General features: G+C 46.6%; 2 protein-coding genes across 3 annotated transcripts in view; one reads left to right on the top strand and one right to left on the bottom strand.

Annotated features, from left to right (window-relative positions):
- The window catches only part of Bspry (B-box and SPRY domain containing), an 18,979-nt gene extending 15,442 nt beyond the window's left edge, over positions 1 to 3,537 (top strand). Inside the window, exons 5-6 of one of the 2 annotated variants that reach the window (XM_008833512.3) lie at positions 669 to 793; positions 2,184 to 3,537. In XM_008833512.3, coding sequence (XP_008831734.2) covers positions 669 to 793; positions 2,184 to 2,710 — 652 coding nt within the window. In that variant the 3' untranslated portion in view covers positions 2,711 to 3,537. Of the gene's footprint in view, positions 1 to 668; positions 794 to 2,180 lie in introns of both variants that reach the window. The other variant, XM_017798285.2, reaches the window with a different exon arrangement.
- A 3,199-nt stretch (positions 3,538 to 6,736) lies between these two features.
- Hdhd3 (haloacid dehalogenase like hydrolase domain containing 3) lies at positions 6,737 to 12,066 on the bottom strand. Its single transcript, XM_008833511.3, has 2 exons — positions 11,837 to 12,066; positions 6,737 to 7,803 (listed from the first exon to the last, which is right to left on the bottom strand). Exon 2 carries the CDS (start codon positions 7,656 to 7,658, stop codon positions 6,900 to 6,902), a length of 759 nt encoding a protein of 252 aa, XP_008831733.1. The 5' UTR covers positions 7,659 to 7,803; positions 11,837 to 12,066; the 3' UTR covers positions 6,737 to 6,899.
- Between the last annotated feature and the right edge of the window lie 3,662 nt (positions 12,067 to 15,728).

Raw genomic sequence — 15,728 nt, 5'->3', positions numbered from 1 at the left:
CCAAAAAAGAGAAAAAAATTTTAATGTGTATGAGTACTTTGCCTGCATATAAGTGAACCCATATCATGCAATGCCCACAGAGGCCAGAGAGAGCATCAGATTCCCCTGGAACCAGACTTGCAGACAGTTTTTGGAGGTTATGTGATATTGGAAGCCAAACCCAGGTCCTCTGCAAGAGCAGCCAGTGCTCTTAACTGCTGATCCATCTCTCCAGCCCCCAGTTTTATGGTTTTTAAAAAAGATGTATTTATGGTATGTGTATCTGTGGGTGGGTTTGGACTTGTGACCGCTGGTGCCTGCAGAGGCTGCTGAATCCCCTGGACCTGCAGTGACATGTGTTTGTGAGCTGCCTCATCTTGGTGCTGGGAACTGAACTCCCATCTTCTGCAAGAGCAGTATGCACTCTTAACTGCTAAACTTTCTCTCCTGCCCCTGCTTCTATGTTAATCCAGCCCCATGGATGTACCTCCCTATTGACTGTTGGTTTGCTGGAATGAAGGCTCCTGGGGGACCAGGAAGAGCCACTTTTCCTTCTAAGAATGTCATGGTGTCACCTTGCTATTTAAGGATTTTACTTCTCTCTTCCTCCCCTCACCCATATTGATCCAGATGTGTTTCCAGAACCTTCTTAAACCTCTTTCTTTCTCTCTTATTTTTCCCTGCATAAGGACCGAGGAAGCAGAGGGCATTTTGGATCCCCAGGAGTCAGAAAAATTAAGCTTTAATGAGAAGTGTACTTGGAGCCCACTACTGACCCAGCTCTGGGCAACGGCAGTTTTCGGGTCCCTCTCAGGTTAGGAGATACCAGAATCTAGCATAGCCTGCCTGCCTCCCTGCCTGCCTGCCTCCCTGCCTGCCTGCCTGCCTGGGTGGGATTTGCTATTGGGTCACAGTGGGCACTAGTGCTTCTGGGATGGTAGCTTAGGCAACCAATGATGTTAGAAGCAGGTTGCTGAGTGGGGCCAAGGCTCTGGGCCAGCTCTTTCCTATTCCTATTTCCAGACTGACCTTCTCTGGTTGGGTGTAGGATTAATCTTGTTCCTTTAAATTATGTCCTCCTTACATCTTGGATTAATTTATTGGAAACCTCTGGTTTCTCTTTAAGAAAGCAGATGACATTCACCCAGAGGGCATCTGGGCCTGCATTGAGGCTGCCTGGGTGTGCTTTACCCACTTAACAAACAGTGGCTTAGATGTTATAGTGGGGTAGCACATACCAATAAACCCAGCAGCTAAGGCAGGAACACTGCAAATTCAAGGTCAGCTACATATCTACATATTTGAAACCTTGTCTTCAGAACAAGAGAACAACAAAACATTGACCAATGCTAACTGTGGGCCTGGCCCTTTGCTAGATGCTGGGGCCTCAGAGGTGAACCTGAATAGCTCTCCAGGAATATTTATTTGTTTGTTTGTTTATTTATTATTTGTATGAATGTTTTACCTGCATGTATGTTTGAGCACCACATGCACACCTGGAGTTACAGGTGATTGTAAACTGCTATGTGGGTGTTAGGAACTGAACCCAAGTCCTCTGCAAGACCAGCAAGTGCTCTTAACAGCTGAGCCATCTCTCCAGTCCCATTAAAATTTGTTTTTACAAGCTTGTCTGCTCTAGAGTCTAGTATCAGATGATGCCTTGATTTATCTATCAGTACTTTGTTTAGTTAACTTTTAAAAACTCCTTATCTCATGCTTCCTAGTTCCAGGGCTCTGTCCTCAAGATGTTAGATCTAGAAGGTGCCAATAGGATCAACTAGAAAGTTGTATGACTTGTCCTAGATATGGAAATACTAGAATACTGGGTCTTCATGTGACTTTACCACCCACTCAGTATGGAAACTTGGGCAACTCACTTCTCTTTTCTGGGCCTTATTTCTATCAGAGTTTACAGATGAGGATTCTAGACTAATAATTACTATTATCCTGGCTATACTTATTCGGCACTTTTATGCTAAGCATTAACATGTATTATTTCATTTCATTCTTATGACCACCCTGTGATAAGTTCTATTTGGTCCCTATTTTATAGATGAAGAAACTGAGACTCAGAGAGAATAAATGGCTTGTCTGAGGTCTCACTGCTAGTGAATGGCAAGGAAGCTCTTGGCTACCTGGTGGGACCAGGTTAGGGCTGGGATGGGGGAAGGACCCTGGACAACCCTGAGAATTCTTTCTAGCAGGCATGGAAGAGGTGCGCATCAACCAAAGGACTGTCAGCCCCTTGCTGCGTTTATCAGATGATCAAAGGACCCTGACCTTCAATGCTAAGAAGTCCAAGGCCTGCTCTGATGACCCAGAGCGCTTTGACCACTGGCCCAATGCCCTGGCTATCACCTCCTTCCAGGCTGGGCTCCATGTCTGGGTGGTGAATGTCCAGAATAGTTGTGCTTATAAAGTGGGTGTGGCCTCAGCCCAGCTGCCCCGTAAGGGTTCTGGCAGTGACTGCCGCCTGGGCCACAATGCCTTCTCCTGGGTCTTCTCCCGTTATGATCAACAGTTCTGCTTCTCACACAATGGGCAGCACGAGCCTCTGGGGCTCCTTCGGTGCCCAGCCCAGCTAGGTGTGCTGCTGGACCTGCAGGCTGGAGAACTGCTGTTCTATGAGCCTGCCTCGGGGATGGTGCTCTACGCCTGCCACACGTCCTTCCCTGGGCCTCTCTTCCCAGTCTTCGCTGTAGCCGACCAGACTATTTCCATCGTCCACTGACCTCTTGCCACAGGGAGGTAGCTCTACCTCCCCATCACCATTACAAGTCAGGCCATGTTTCCAGCTGTATCCTTTCCCTCAATGATGTGTATGATGTTCCCATGAGATTCAGGATCCATGCCCTAATGGGCAGCTTTTGGAGCAATGGGGGATGTGTTTCAGACCTGGGCAGTAATCTTTAGATGTTGGGCATCTGTGGGGAACCTATTCCTCTCTTGGCCTTAGTCTCTCAAACCCACCACGTTTGTGCCTTCCCTTAAGGATCTCATTAACCTTTGTTCCTGGCATCCAGTGTGGTTGTGCCTGATGCTTATCTAGTAAACAGTGATCATTTGGTGAGAGAGCAACTGTATGAACAGGCAGGTGACAGAGTGCTGTGGCAGTTCCTAAAGAAGAACTTCAGCCCCCCGCTTCCTGCACCTAAAAGCACTTTTCAACAGAACAGCCTGTGGCAGAAGACTTCATTTCCTCTCAGTCCAGTGCTTAGTCTTTTCATGACACAGCACGTAGAGAAAAGATTTTTCTAGTACTCAAGGGACAAACTGCCAGGGTGCTCAGCCAGAAAAATGGCCTGGGAGTGCTGTGCCCTTCCCCCCGGGTTCTGCCTTGGCAGGGGGATCCTATCTCCAGGAAATCTCCTATCTCCAGGAGCTCTAACCTGGGCCTGCCTGTGATAAGGGCCATAAACTTTCCCCCTCACTGCACTGATAAGCGCCCCAGCCCTCTCAAAGTGGAGACTTGGACTGAAAGCTTCAGTCTAGAAGAGCTGAGGGAGAAAGAGGGCTAACCTTAGGGAATATGAGTGTTATTAAAGGTTTTTTTCAAGACTTAAAGATGTCTGCCCTGCTTTGTTGGTAACTGGCTCTATACTGCATGGTAGCTTAGGCACAAGGCTCAGAAATAAGTGTGTGGTGGCTCTGCATAGCAAAAAGAGCCTGAAGACTACTGGAACCAAGGACAAGCCCCTTCATGGGAGGACTCCATGAAGAATTCAGATTTCTAACACTCTTCCAAAGCAGCCTTCCCAAGGCCAGGGATCCAGCTCATCGGCAAGTTCATCTGCCTAACATGCAAGAAGTCCTGGGTTCAACCCTCAGCACTGCAAACCGAAAACCAAACCCTTACAAACCCAAACAGCCCGCTATCTTTGGGAGCCACAGAGTGGTTTGAAGACCAATGCTTAATCAGGGGAGGTCACAAAGTCAGGCTAGCTGGGAGGCAGGGTGGTGGGGACATCAGTGGACACTGAGTGAAGCTGTCCAACATTTTGAGCAATCATTTCTCTGCTTCAGCCATGCATAGCATGCAGAAATGTGGTCCCAGGATGACTAGGAGGGAAGAATTGAAAAATCCCAATCTTTACATGAAATCTCAATATCTATATATCTCTGTCTTTTCCCTCCCCCCTCATAGTGCTAGGGATGGAACCAGGGCCTTGTACATGCTAGGAAAGCACTTTCTCCCTGAGACACATTCTCATTTTGTATGAAGTCAGTCTTTCCTCTTTTTATTTATGTGTATGTGGGTTTGTATGGGTGGGTACATGAGCATGTTCAGGTACATATAGGTGCAAGTGTGTGGAGAACAGAGGACAACCTCAGGTGTCTTCTTTAGAAATGCTGTTCCTTCTTTTGAGACAAGGTCTCTCACTGGCCTGAAGCTTACCAATTAGACTAGACTGATGGGCCAGAGTGAACCCCAAGGGTCTGCCTGTTTCTGCCTTTCCAGTGCTGGGATTACAAGTATGTACCACCATGCTTAACGTTTTTAAAGTGAGTTCTGGGATCAAACTCAGGTCCTCATACTTGCTAGACAAGCATTTTACGAGTGAGCTGTCTTCCCAGATCCTTTTGTTTTTTATCTTTAAATTGATTATTGTTATTAGTGTATGTGTGATGTAGAGGGTACATACATGCCATAATATACATTTGGAGGTCAGAGGACAACTTTGTAGAGTTGATTCTCTCCTTCCAACTTTACAGTTGGAAGTTTTAGGGGTTGAACTTAGATCATCAGGCATTGCAGCAAGTAGTTTTTACCTGTGGAGCCATCTTGTAGCCCCCTCCCCCTTTTTTTGAAATGCTGTTTAGCACTGGGCTGTTACAGCATTTACATTTTTCACATTTATTCATTTGTGTGTGTGCAGGTGCATGTGCACCATGGCATGCATGTGAAAGTCAGAGAATATCTTTCAGGAGTCAGTTTTCTCCTTATACCATGTGGGTTTCAGGGATCAAACTTATCAGGGTTGCCAGCAAGAGCCTTTATCTGCTGAACCATCTCACCAACCACTCTTTTTGGTTTTGTTTTGAAAGATTTGTTTTATGTGTATGAGTGTGTTGCCTGCATGTAGTATAAGTGCATGCAGTCGTGTGGAGGTCAGAAGAGGGTATCAGATCCATTGGAACAGAAGTTAAGGACAGTTGTGACTCAGCATGTGGGTACTGGAGATGGAACCCAGGTCCTCTGCAAGAGCAGCAAGTACTTTTAACCACTGAGACATCTTTCCAGCCCCAATCTTTTTGTTTTGTTTAAAACAGAATCTTACATATCTTAACCTGGCCTCAAACTGTCTCTGTAGAGGATGAACTCCTGATCCTCCTGCCTCCACCTCCAAAAGCTGGGGTTACAGGCATGTGCTACCATGTGTATAGGTGAAATTTGTTAGGTTTGCTCAGTGATTTACTCAAAACACTGCTCAGATCAGATCCATAGGCCTATTAGCAACTCTTTTGTTGAGATGATATCTGAGGCCCTTGCAGCTCAGACCACAGCTTTTGACCCAGGTTTACCATCTGACACGTGTATTAATGGCTTGAGGAAGACAGACCTAGAAAGGTTTGGTCAACTTGAAGAGCTCTTCCCTGCCTTTGTCTGGGCATAGCCCCTGCCCACAATCTAGATCAAAACCAGCTTCTCCCACCAGTAAGTGAAGGCCCCATGCCATGTTCTGCCAGCCACCAACTCAGATGCCCATAGCAGCCTTCATACTACAGTTCTTGGGCTTGCTGCAAACATGTTCCCTTATCCCCTGCCCATCCAGATGCAACTCCAACCCCATTCCCAGGTCAGGGTCTCCTTCAAAGTCCTCACTGACTGGTGGCACCAGAACATACACACTTGTGCCTGTCTATGCTTATAACCTATGATATATCCTGTGCCCAGCACTGGGCAAGGCACAGAGGTGTCCAGTAAACAGCAGGTACAAGTCAGCAGTGTTCCTTTTCAGGACTAATTGTGGTGTCCTGCCTGAAATCTGATCAGACAGTGTCCCTATAGCCCAGCCTAGCACCGTCATTTTCAAACTAATCTCTGATCCCAGCATTCCAAGGTGGTGGGTGTGGGTGTCTCTCAGGACTGAATAAGAGGTTTAGGATTTCTGTTCAACTGTTCTGGGCCTAATTGATCTTGTGTTTCGCATTATGGGGGTTCAAACCTCTGATAACAAAAAGACCTTGCTGCAGAAACAGCATTTGAAAGTATTGGCTTTTAGTGTGTGTGTGTGTGTGTGTGTGTGTGTGTGTGTGTGTGTGTGTGTGTGTCTACAATTTGAACCAGGGGGCTCAGAAGTTAGGCAAGTCCTATACCACTGAGCTTAATCTCTAGCTTGTGAAAATGTCTAGTTGTTGCTGAATGCTGTGGCTCACACCTGTAATCCTAGCATTCAAGAGGCTGAGGCAGGAGGATCACAGAGTAAGTTCTATGTCAACCTGGACTAGAGTGAGATTCTACCTCAGAAAGTCAACAAATACCTGGCTGTGAAGTAGAAAGACCATCCATGGATGTATGTGCAGGTGGCAGGGATTCATGATAGGAAAGGGACATGGAGCTGGTTAGAAAGTTCATTGGGTAACAACACTTGCGGCGTAAACCTGAGTTCAATCACCGGAACCTATGTAAAGGTGAAAGGAGAAAACCAATTCCACAAAGTTGTCCTCTGACTTCCACACACATGCCATGGCACATGTGTCCATACATCATACACACACACCTGCCTCCCCCCACCTAATAATAAATAGAGACACATTGTGAATGAGAATGGTTAGCTCAGACTGGAACTGGGTGGTGAGGCAAGGCTGCCGCCAGCCCTCACTGCTTTATAGTCAGAACAGGTTATGGAGGCTGCAGAGGAAGAGAAGGGACCCCACCTCCAGTGTTTATCTGGTCCTAGCCACTTTCCTCAGCAGACTCATGACTGTGGGCTTGAGACCTCCAGAAGGTCAAGGGCAGGCAGGAGATGCGACAAGGAGGGGAGAATATGTTCTTTAGGTACAGAATTCCTGACTGATGAGTCCAGAGGCTCTGCACCTACCAGAAAGCTATGCATGCCCACAGCACGAGCCCCCTGGTAATCACAGAGGTAACTGTCTCCAATGTGAGCTGCCACTGCAGGTTCCACACGAGCAAGCCTCAAGGCCTCACAGAAAATTCGGGGGTCTGGTTTAGGACAGCCCATAGCTTCAGAAGTCAAAACAAAATCAAAATATTCCCTCAGGCCAAGGCCCATCAAGATCTCTTCCAGCCTAGAGTCAAAGTTAGAGATCACTGCCAACCTGAGACCCCGCTTAAGGCACCCCTTCAGGGTGGTCTCAGCCCCCTCCAACACCTGCCAGGAGCAGGGGCTTCTGAGGTCATCATATAGCTGGTAAGCGATGGGGGTCACTGCCTGGGTATCCTGGATCCCTGCCAGGTGAAAGGTCTGCAGGACCAAATCTATCCACCACTGGCGGGAGGTGAGGCCATGGCTCAAGCCATAGTTGGGGAATCTGTGGCTCTGAGCCCTGTATGCCTGCCTGAAGGCTTGTTCCAGGGCTGTGGCCTCCACCACCAGCCCATGGATCTGTGCTTTAGTGGCATATTCCTCTCCCACAGAGCGGCGGAGCTTGAGCAGTGTGTCCTTCACATCCCATGTCAATAGACGTAACTTCAACCGATGAGCCATGGACATCAAATCTACCCCAGGTCCAAGAGTCAAAGGAGATACCGAGCTGGGACAGGCCACCCCTTACAAGCTAACAGTGGCAGCTTTCCACCTGGGTCAGAGTAGAAGGTTGATATACAGTTCTTTGGAAACGTCTTCACAGCACAAGATCCTGGAATGAGAAACAGCAGGTGAAGTGGAGGCCGAAGCCTTAATATCAGAGAGACTAGATCCACATTCTGATGGACCAAGTATGTGACCTGAGGAGTTACTTTTATTTATTTTTTTTATTATCATTATTTTTTGTGTATGAGTGTTTTGCCTGCATGTAGTAAGTGCATCTATGTTGTGCAATGCCTTCGAAAGTCAAAAGAGGGGTGTCCAAGCCCCTGGAAATGGAGTTCCAGACAGTTGTAAGCTGCCATGTGGGTGCTGGGTATGGGGAGACTGCGCTCTCTCTGGGCGCAGGGTGCGCTCACTCCCTGTGGATCCGCAGACTGCTCTGGGAAGCGCAGACTGCTCTGGGAAGCACGGTGGATCCGCAGACTTCTCTGGGAAGCTGCGGCTCAGGGGAGCGGCGGGTGCCCTGCAGGCTTTCCCCGTGGCTCGCCCCGTATCTCTGGAGCTTCCTCTGCTACTGAAGCATTGTCCAGCCGGAATCCCGTCTCAACCCGTGTACTCTTCCTCAGGATGCGAGGCTCCTGGCCACTGAGCCACGCAGGGAACGAGTACGGAGACAGCGAAAACTAGTGTGTCCGTGGGTTGGTAACGGAGAGTGCTGCCCTCCGGGGGAATCACGTCGCCCGGCTCAGTCTGTGCTTACAGCTTTATTCTCTCTGGGACCAAATCTCTGGGACCCAGTCTCTGACCTCATCTCCCGTGCCCAATCTCCCGGTCCCAATCTCCGACTATTAAGAGAAGACTAGTATATTTATACCATGGGGGTTAGTGGTAAAAAGCTTTGGCTTTTAGATGCTTTGTGAGACATTCTATTTACATGTTGAAGTGGATTTCTGCCACACTGCTAGACTGCTGGCCGCCTGGAAAAATCACGGAAGGCATGGTCTGCTTAGAGCCAGAGGCCATGTTTATGTTATGGCATTTGTGGCGGCCACTTCAAAAGGAGAGTCAGGAAAGATGTCAGGAAGACATCTTGCTATGAAAGGAGCCCGCAGCACATAACCCGAGCTGCATGAGCTGTCCTGTGTGAAGGGGCTTCCACTTTGCATAACAGAGATCTCCCAACAGCTGGGAATCGAACCTGTACAAGAGCAGCCAGTGCTCTTAACTGCTGAGTCACCTCTCCAGCCCAGAAGCTACTCATTGAATTCTGTGAATCTCATGTGTAAGAGAGGAACGAGGGCACCAAACTTCAGAAGGTCTTGGGCTAGGACTGGAGTTGTAACTCAGTAGGTAGAGTAATTGACTTGCACGTACAAAGCCTTGGATTCAGTCCCCAGTACTGAATATACCAAGCATGGTGGGATACACCTAAAATCCCAGTACTCAGGAGGTAGAGGCAAGAGGATCCGGAGTTCAAGGTTGCTGTGGGCTACATAAGTCAGACCAGCCAGTGTTTCATGAGACCCTGTCTTAAAAAAACTCAACAAAGATCTTAGGCTAAATAAGATCATTCATTCATTTATTCCAAAGCAAATTTCTGAGCACCTTATGAGCCAGTTGCTGGGGAACGAGACAGGTTTCCAGCTGTCATGGCATTTTTAGGTGTTAAAGAATAAGAGATTCTGGGGCTGGAGAAACAGCTCAGCAGTTAAGAGTACTGGCTGCTCTTGTAGAAGATCCAGGTCCAGATACCAGCACCCAAATGAAGGCTAACAAGTACCTATAACTCCAGTTCCAGGTCCATGGGATCTGACATGCTCTTCTGACCTCCATGGGCACCGCATGACATGGTGCACTTACATACATGCAGGCTATACACTCATACACATAAAAAATTTAAAAAGCGTGAAAGAGATTCTTTGTAGATAAAGAACTACACAAACAAGTGTAATTTCAGTATGCAACAGGAGACTATAAATGCAGGGGCCCAATCTAGTCTTTGAACTCTGGGAATTTCCTAAACAGGTGAAATTCCGTAGAGATCTGAGGAAAAAAAAAAGCATGCAGGAAGTAGAGATAGCAAATACAGAGGCCTTGAGGCTGGGCAAAGTCTGTGCTCTGGAAGCCTTGAGGTCAAAGTCAGGGAGCAATTGGGATTGCTTCTCCTGAGATCATTTTTTTTTCTTCTTCTTCTCTTAATCTTCATGTTTAAGCCCATATTAAAATATCTTTTTCTTTTCCTTCTTTTTCTTTTTTCTTTTTTTTTTAAAAGGCAGTCTCTCTGTAGCCCCAGCTGTCCTAGAACTCCCAATGTAGACCAGGCTGGCCTCCATCTCACAGAGATGCCTGCCCCGCCTCCATCTCACAGAGATCCGCCTGCCTCTGACTCCCAAGTGCTGGGACTAAAGGCCTGCACCACCAAACCCAGCTAGAACTGGAGATTTTATTAAAGATATTTTATCCAGGTGCATTGGCAGAAGCAGGAGGATCTGCGTGAGATGCAGGCCAGCCTGGTCTACATAGGGAATTCCAGGCCAACTGGAGATACAGGAGGACCCTGTCTCAAAAAAAAAAAAAACCCTGAAAAGCAAAACAAACAATAACAACAACAAAACACCTCTAACACTGCTTCATTAAAAACAATTATTATAAGCTGTGTGTGGTGGCTCAACCTTTAATCCCAGCATTCGGGAGGCAGAGGCAGGCAGATCTCTGTGAGTTCAAGGCCAGCCTGGTCTACATAGAGAGTTCTAGATCAGCTGGGGCTACAGGAAGAACCTGTCTCAAAAAGACAAAAAAACCAAACCTATGCCATCTGTATGCTGCTATGTTCTTAGAACATGGCTATGAACTTATGTATAGTCAACTCCATAATTTTAAAACAAAAAACCAATTATCTAGTCATGTCAAAAGATAGAAACAGCTCAGCTGAGCGTGGTGGCACACACCTTTAATCCCAGCACTTGGGAGGCAGAGGCAGGTGGATCTCTGTGAGTTCAAGGCCAGCCTGGTCTATATAGTGAGTTCCAGGACAGCTGGGGCTACAGGGAGACCCTCTCTCAAAAAGACCAAAAAAAAAAAAAAAAGACTTGCAGATTCTGACCAACAGCATGGCTGCTGAGAGGTGAAGACTGAGGCAAAGAGGAACAATTACTCACCTAAGGTTAGTGAGCCAGCCACAGCCTGGATTAGAACCCAAATGCCTAGACTCCACTAGGGTTCCCTTCCTTCCACTGAACTGCACGTACACATATTTAGAGTTTTTTTGGTGGGGTGGGGGGTGTTCTTTTTTGAGACTGGCTCTCCCTGTAGCCTCAGCTGTCCTGGAACTCACTATGTAGACCAGGCAGGCCTTGAACTCTGTCCGGGAACTCACTATGTAGACCAGGCAGACCTTGAACTCACAGAGAGCCCAAGTGCTGGGATTAAAGGCGTGCACCACCACACCCGGCACATATTTAGATTTTTAAAAAATGGATTATGGTGAGCCTGTTCAGCCTGGGACAGCAGGACAGCCTATGCCTGCCTGTCTCCAAGCTGCAGCCTCTCCATCCTTCAGTTCCTGCAGTTAATAACATCTGCCAGGGAGGCCAGCTCCAGTACGATACTGATCCACCCCAATGCCCAGGAAGTCAGTAGCCTCATGGAGCATCTCTCCCCAGACAGAGCTGACTGCAGACAAGCCTGTCCCTTTGAACCTGAGAGGCCAGAGGTTGGGGTGGGGGCGGGAGGGGGGACGGTGCATTTAGAGTGCAGCTACAACAGGTGCACACAGGGGTGAATGGGGGATGGGGAAGGGACACGCCTTAGAAGTGTGACAAAGAGGTGGATTTAAGTCCACCTTGAAACTCCTTCAAAGGGTCTTTCTTCGAGCAGGTGGGTAGACTGAGGCCCAGCCAGGCAGACTGTGTATTCCTGGCTTTGATACACCGAGAACAGCCAGAACAAAGGCTATAGTAGTGTTGGGGGCTAGGCTGCAGGCCAGACCGGCTCCCGACTGGGTAGCTCAGCGGAGCACAGTCCTGGTGGCCTGGTGGTAACGCACCATCCTGTGCAGCGGGACCGGCCAGGAGGCTCCAGACACCCCTTCTCGGATGCACCGAGCTCCCAGCACTCGGCACTAACCCAGACCCAGCACGCACCTGGCTCGGGGATGGCGACCCTCAAGGAAGAAGCAGCTCCACCGGCTCCACTGAGGCTCCCAGTGGCTCGCGACAGGGACCGGCCACAGCTCGCCCCGCTCTCCTCTCCTACCCTGAACTCCGCCCCTCACTGGTCACCCGCCCGGGCCGCGGAGCTCCGCCCTCCTCCTTCCTTCCCCAAGCCCGCACCCTCTCTACTCCTTTCTGCACGCCTCCCTTTGCCACCCCGCCTCTCAAGGTCACCGGATCACGTGGTGTTCCTCACTACCCCCACCCCACCCCGGTCCTCCCCACCACCCTAGTAGTCTCTCTGCTTCTCGATCTCCAGGCCTCTATCTGTCCTCTTTGCAGTTGCCAACGCAAAAACACAACTCTGACTTCAAAGGGGATAAGAGCTACTTTATTCTGGAGATAAATATGAGTGACCATAGTTCAGAAAAAAAGAGTGTTTTATTTAAATTGTTTTTATTTTATATGTTATGAGTGTTTTGCCTGCATCCATGGGTGCAATGCCCACGGAGACTTGAAGAGGGGTTGGATTCCCTGGAATTGGAATTAGAGTTATTAGCCACCATGTGAGTGCTGAACCCCGGTCCCCCTGCAAGAGGAGCCAGTGTTCTTAAGCACTGAGCTATCTCTTCAGCTCCCCAAAACACAGATTTAAGTAACCTAAAATTCCATGTTGCAACGTGGAAGCAATTTAATGAAGTTTGGTTTTGTGTTTGTGTGTGGTGAGGCGTATTTTGTTTTTCGTTTGAGACAGGATCTGCCTGTAGCCCCAGTTGGCCTGGAACTGGATATGTAAACCAGCCTGGCCTAGAACTCACAGATATGCCTCCTGAGTACTGGGATTTAAGGCTGGTCCCCAAACCCAGCATTTAAGTTTTATAGTAACAGAACAAAGAAAGTCATAAATCTTTTCAAATACTCTGGTGGAAACAGAGTTGCGTTTCAGTAAATCAGAGAAACCTCTAATACAGTAAGAAATATTAGATATTAGTCTTTCAAACCCTGTAAAACTTGGGACTTGGAAAGAAATTCTCATCTCTTAATCACACCACACCCTAAAAAACTTTTGCATTCCTGAGCCTTAAGGCCTAGAGTATTGGAGGTCTTCTCCCTTCACTCCAATTCTTTTAAACTAGCCAACCAGAAAAGATTGTGACGTTGGACCCCAGCCAATGGGGAAAAGACACAGTTCTCTTACATTAGGGATAAAGGGCCCCAAGCTTCTGGGTGCTGTATGTACTTGTTGGACCTGACTGACCACACAAGTCACCCTTTTGCAAAACTAAAAAAATCTCTCTTGCCAAGTTACTTTCACTTGTCTGTATGTCCTTTGTGTGATATAGATGGGGGTCCTTGAGCCTGGGATTTTATTTCTAACAATGGGCCTGAGATGCTATCTGATGACGCTCTTAGCTTTTTGGATGGTGAAAGCTAGTGGCTCTACCAAGCTAATTAATTTCCAAGGAAAACTAGTGCTCTGTACATTCCAAATGGTCACCTAATGGTCGCAAAGGATGTTAGATCTTGTACAGAGGAAGGCAACAAATGACTATCAAGGGGTCTAAAGATGGGCCAGAATAATTTGGCTCTGGACTTGCAACATTCCAAATGCTTCACAATCACTGAAGTTCAAATCAGTTAACCAGCTTTGCAGAAGTTTCCATTTGAAGATGCAACTTCTCTTTGGGAACCTTCATTCACAGTTCCCCCAGTTGGCCAAGAATCACAATTTTGTGCATTCAGAGCTACATATTATCTAGTAAATATGATTAATGTCCCACATTGCTAGAAAACACTTCCTAGGAACTGATGTAGATGAGGCTGGGTAGCAGGCAGGAAGAACAGTCTTCAGGAGACAGGAATAGGGTAAGGCCAATACAGAAGAAACTCCTGGATCACATCAAAGCTATGAGCCATCATGACTGGATCAAACTTTTTTTCCTCTTCCTCTGTATCTGACATAACATTTACATGTGACATATAATAGGATTATTATATGTAAAATTAAAATAATCAAGAATCTTGCTTGGCCTGATGGAGTAACAGATGAAGGAAACATGCATCTTAAACAACCAAAATTTACATTAAAAATTAGGTTGACTGGGCTGGAGAGATGGCTCAGCACCCACCTGATGGCTAAAAATTGTCATAACTCCAGTTCCAGGGGAATTCGACGCCCTCTTCTGACCTCCATGGACATTGCACAACACAGGTACACATATACATGCAGGTAATACATTCACACATATAAAATTAAAAAATAATAAAATTTAAAAATAGATTTTAAAAATATTTTATTATTTTTGTGTGTATGCATGTATTGCCTGCATGTATGTAAGTGCATCCATGTCATACAATGCCTGTGGAGGACAGAAGAGGCTGTCAGATCCCCTGGAACTGGAGTTATGGACAGTTGTTAGCTGCCATGTGGGTTCTGGGATTCAAACCAGGGTCTTCTGCAAGAACAACCAGTGTTCTTAACCACTGAGCCATCTCTCCATCCCCCAAAACTAGATTTTTAAAAATCAAAATTATACTGAATAATGAGGAATATATATATTTCTTTTTACAAAAAGTGAAAACATTTGAATCTTTAAACATGAAAACTTCAGTAAGGTTGTGGTGTGGGTAAGTAAACAATCAAATAAAAAACATGATTAATGAAAAGAAATAATATCCTTATTTATAACTTCATTAAAACCAAGATTATCATTATTTTATCAATTAAGATATATGCCAAGTGAAATATTAAATATCAGAAAAAATTTAAATATCTAAGTATAAAAGGGTTTAAGAAACATAAAAGGGAGGCTGGAGAGATGGTTCAGCACTGACTCTCTTCTAGAGAACCTGGTTTTGGTTCCCAGCACCACATAGTGGCTAACCAGGGGATCTGACACTCTCTTCTGGCCTCTGTGTATATCACATGCACATAGTACACTTATATTCATACAGGCAAAATATTCATACACATAAAATACAAATAAACACAAAAAAATTTTTTAAAAGACATAAAAAGCAGGGGCTGGAGAGACGACTCAGCGGTTAAGAGCACTGGTTGCTCTTGCAGAGGACCAGGGTTTGATTCCCAGCACCCACATGGCAGCTACGAACTGTCCTTAACTCCAATTCCAGGGGAATCCAACACCCTCTTCTGACCTCTGCAGCGTTGCACGGCATGGGTGCACTCATATACATGCAGGCAATACACTCATACACATAAAATAAAAATAATAAATAAAATATTATAAAAAGTGAGATAATGCTTCCATTACTTGGGGTACTCAGTTGTCAATGTACTTGAAGATAAGTATCATCCAGCATCTTTGACCTCTGCATGGATGTGTTCTCAAATGGAGCTGGCATGTGTTTGCTGTGAGAAATGTGAATTCAAAAATTCATCTCCTAGCCAGGCGTGGTGATCCATGCCTTTAATCCCAGCACTTGGGAGGCAGAGGCAGGCGGATCTTTGTGAGGCCAGCCTGGTCTACATAGAGAGTTCCAGCACAGCTGGGGCTACAAGGAGACCCTGTCTCAAAAAGACAAAAAAAAAAATTTCATCTCCTAGCCGGGTGTGGTGGCGCATGCCTTTAATCGCAGCACTCAGGAGGCAGAGGCAGGCGGATCTCTGTGAGTTCAAGGTCAGCCTGGTCTACATAGTGAGTTCCAGGACAGCTGGGGGTACAGGGAGACCCTGTCTCAAAAAGACCAAAAAAAAAAAAAATCATCTCCTTGAGTCTCATAGTACAGGAGCACACTAAAAATACCTGGATACAGTCTTTTTCCTTTAGTCAGAATGGAGTCTTTGATGTTATGCCTTTTTTCTTTCAGTTGATGAAATGATCTGGTTTCCTTCATCCTTTGAGGAAGTCTCTGTAACTAA

Source organism: Nannospalax galili, unplaced genomic scaffold (genome assembly GCF_000622305.1).
Source record: "Nannospalax galili isolate Female #2095 unplaced genomic scaffold, S.galili_v1.0 scaffold34, whole genome shotgun sequence".
NCBI classification, from domain to species: Eukaryota; Metazoa; Chordata; class Mammalia; order Rodentia; family Spalacidae; genus Nannospalax; species Nannospalax galili.
Note: the sequence above shows the minus strand (reverse complement) of the source record. Positions and strands in the feature narration are given on the sequence as shown.

What these genes read in the sequence shown, in the direction of transcription:
- Hdhd3 (XM_008833511.3), bottom strand. Translation starts at nt 7,658, where the DNA reads ATGTCCATGGCTCATCGGTTGAAGTTACGTCTATTGACATGGGATGTG.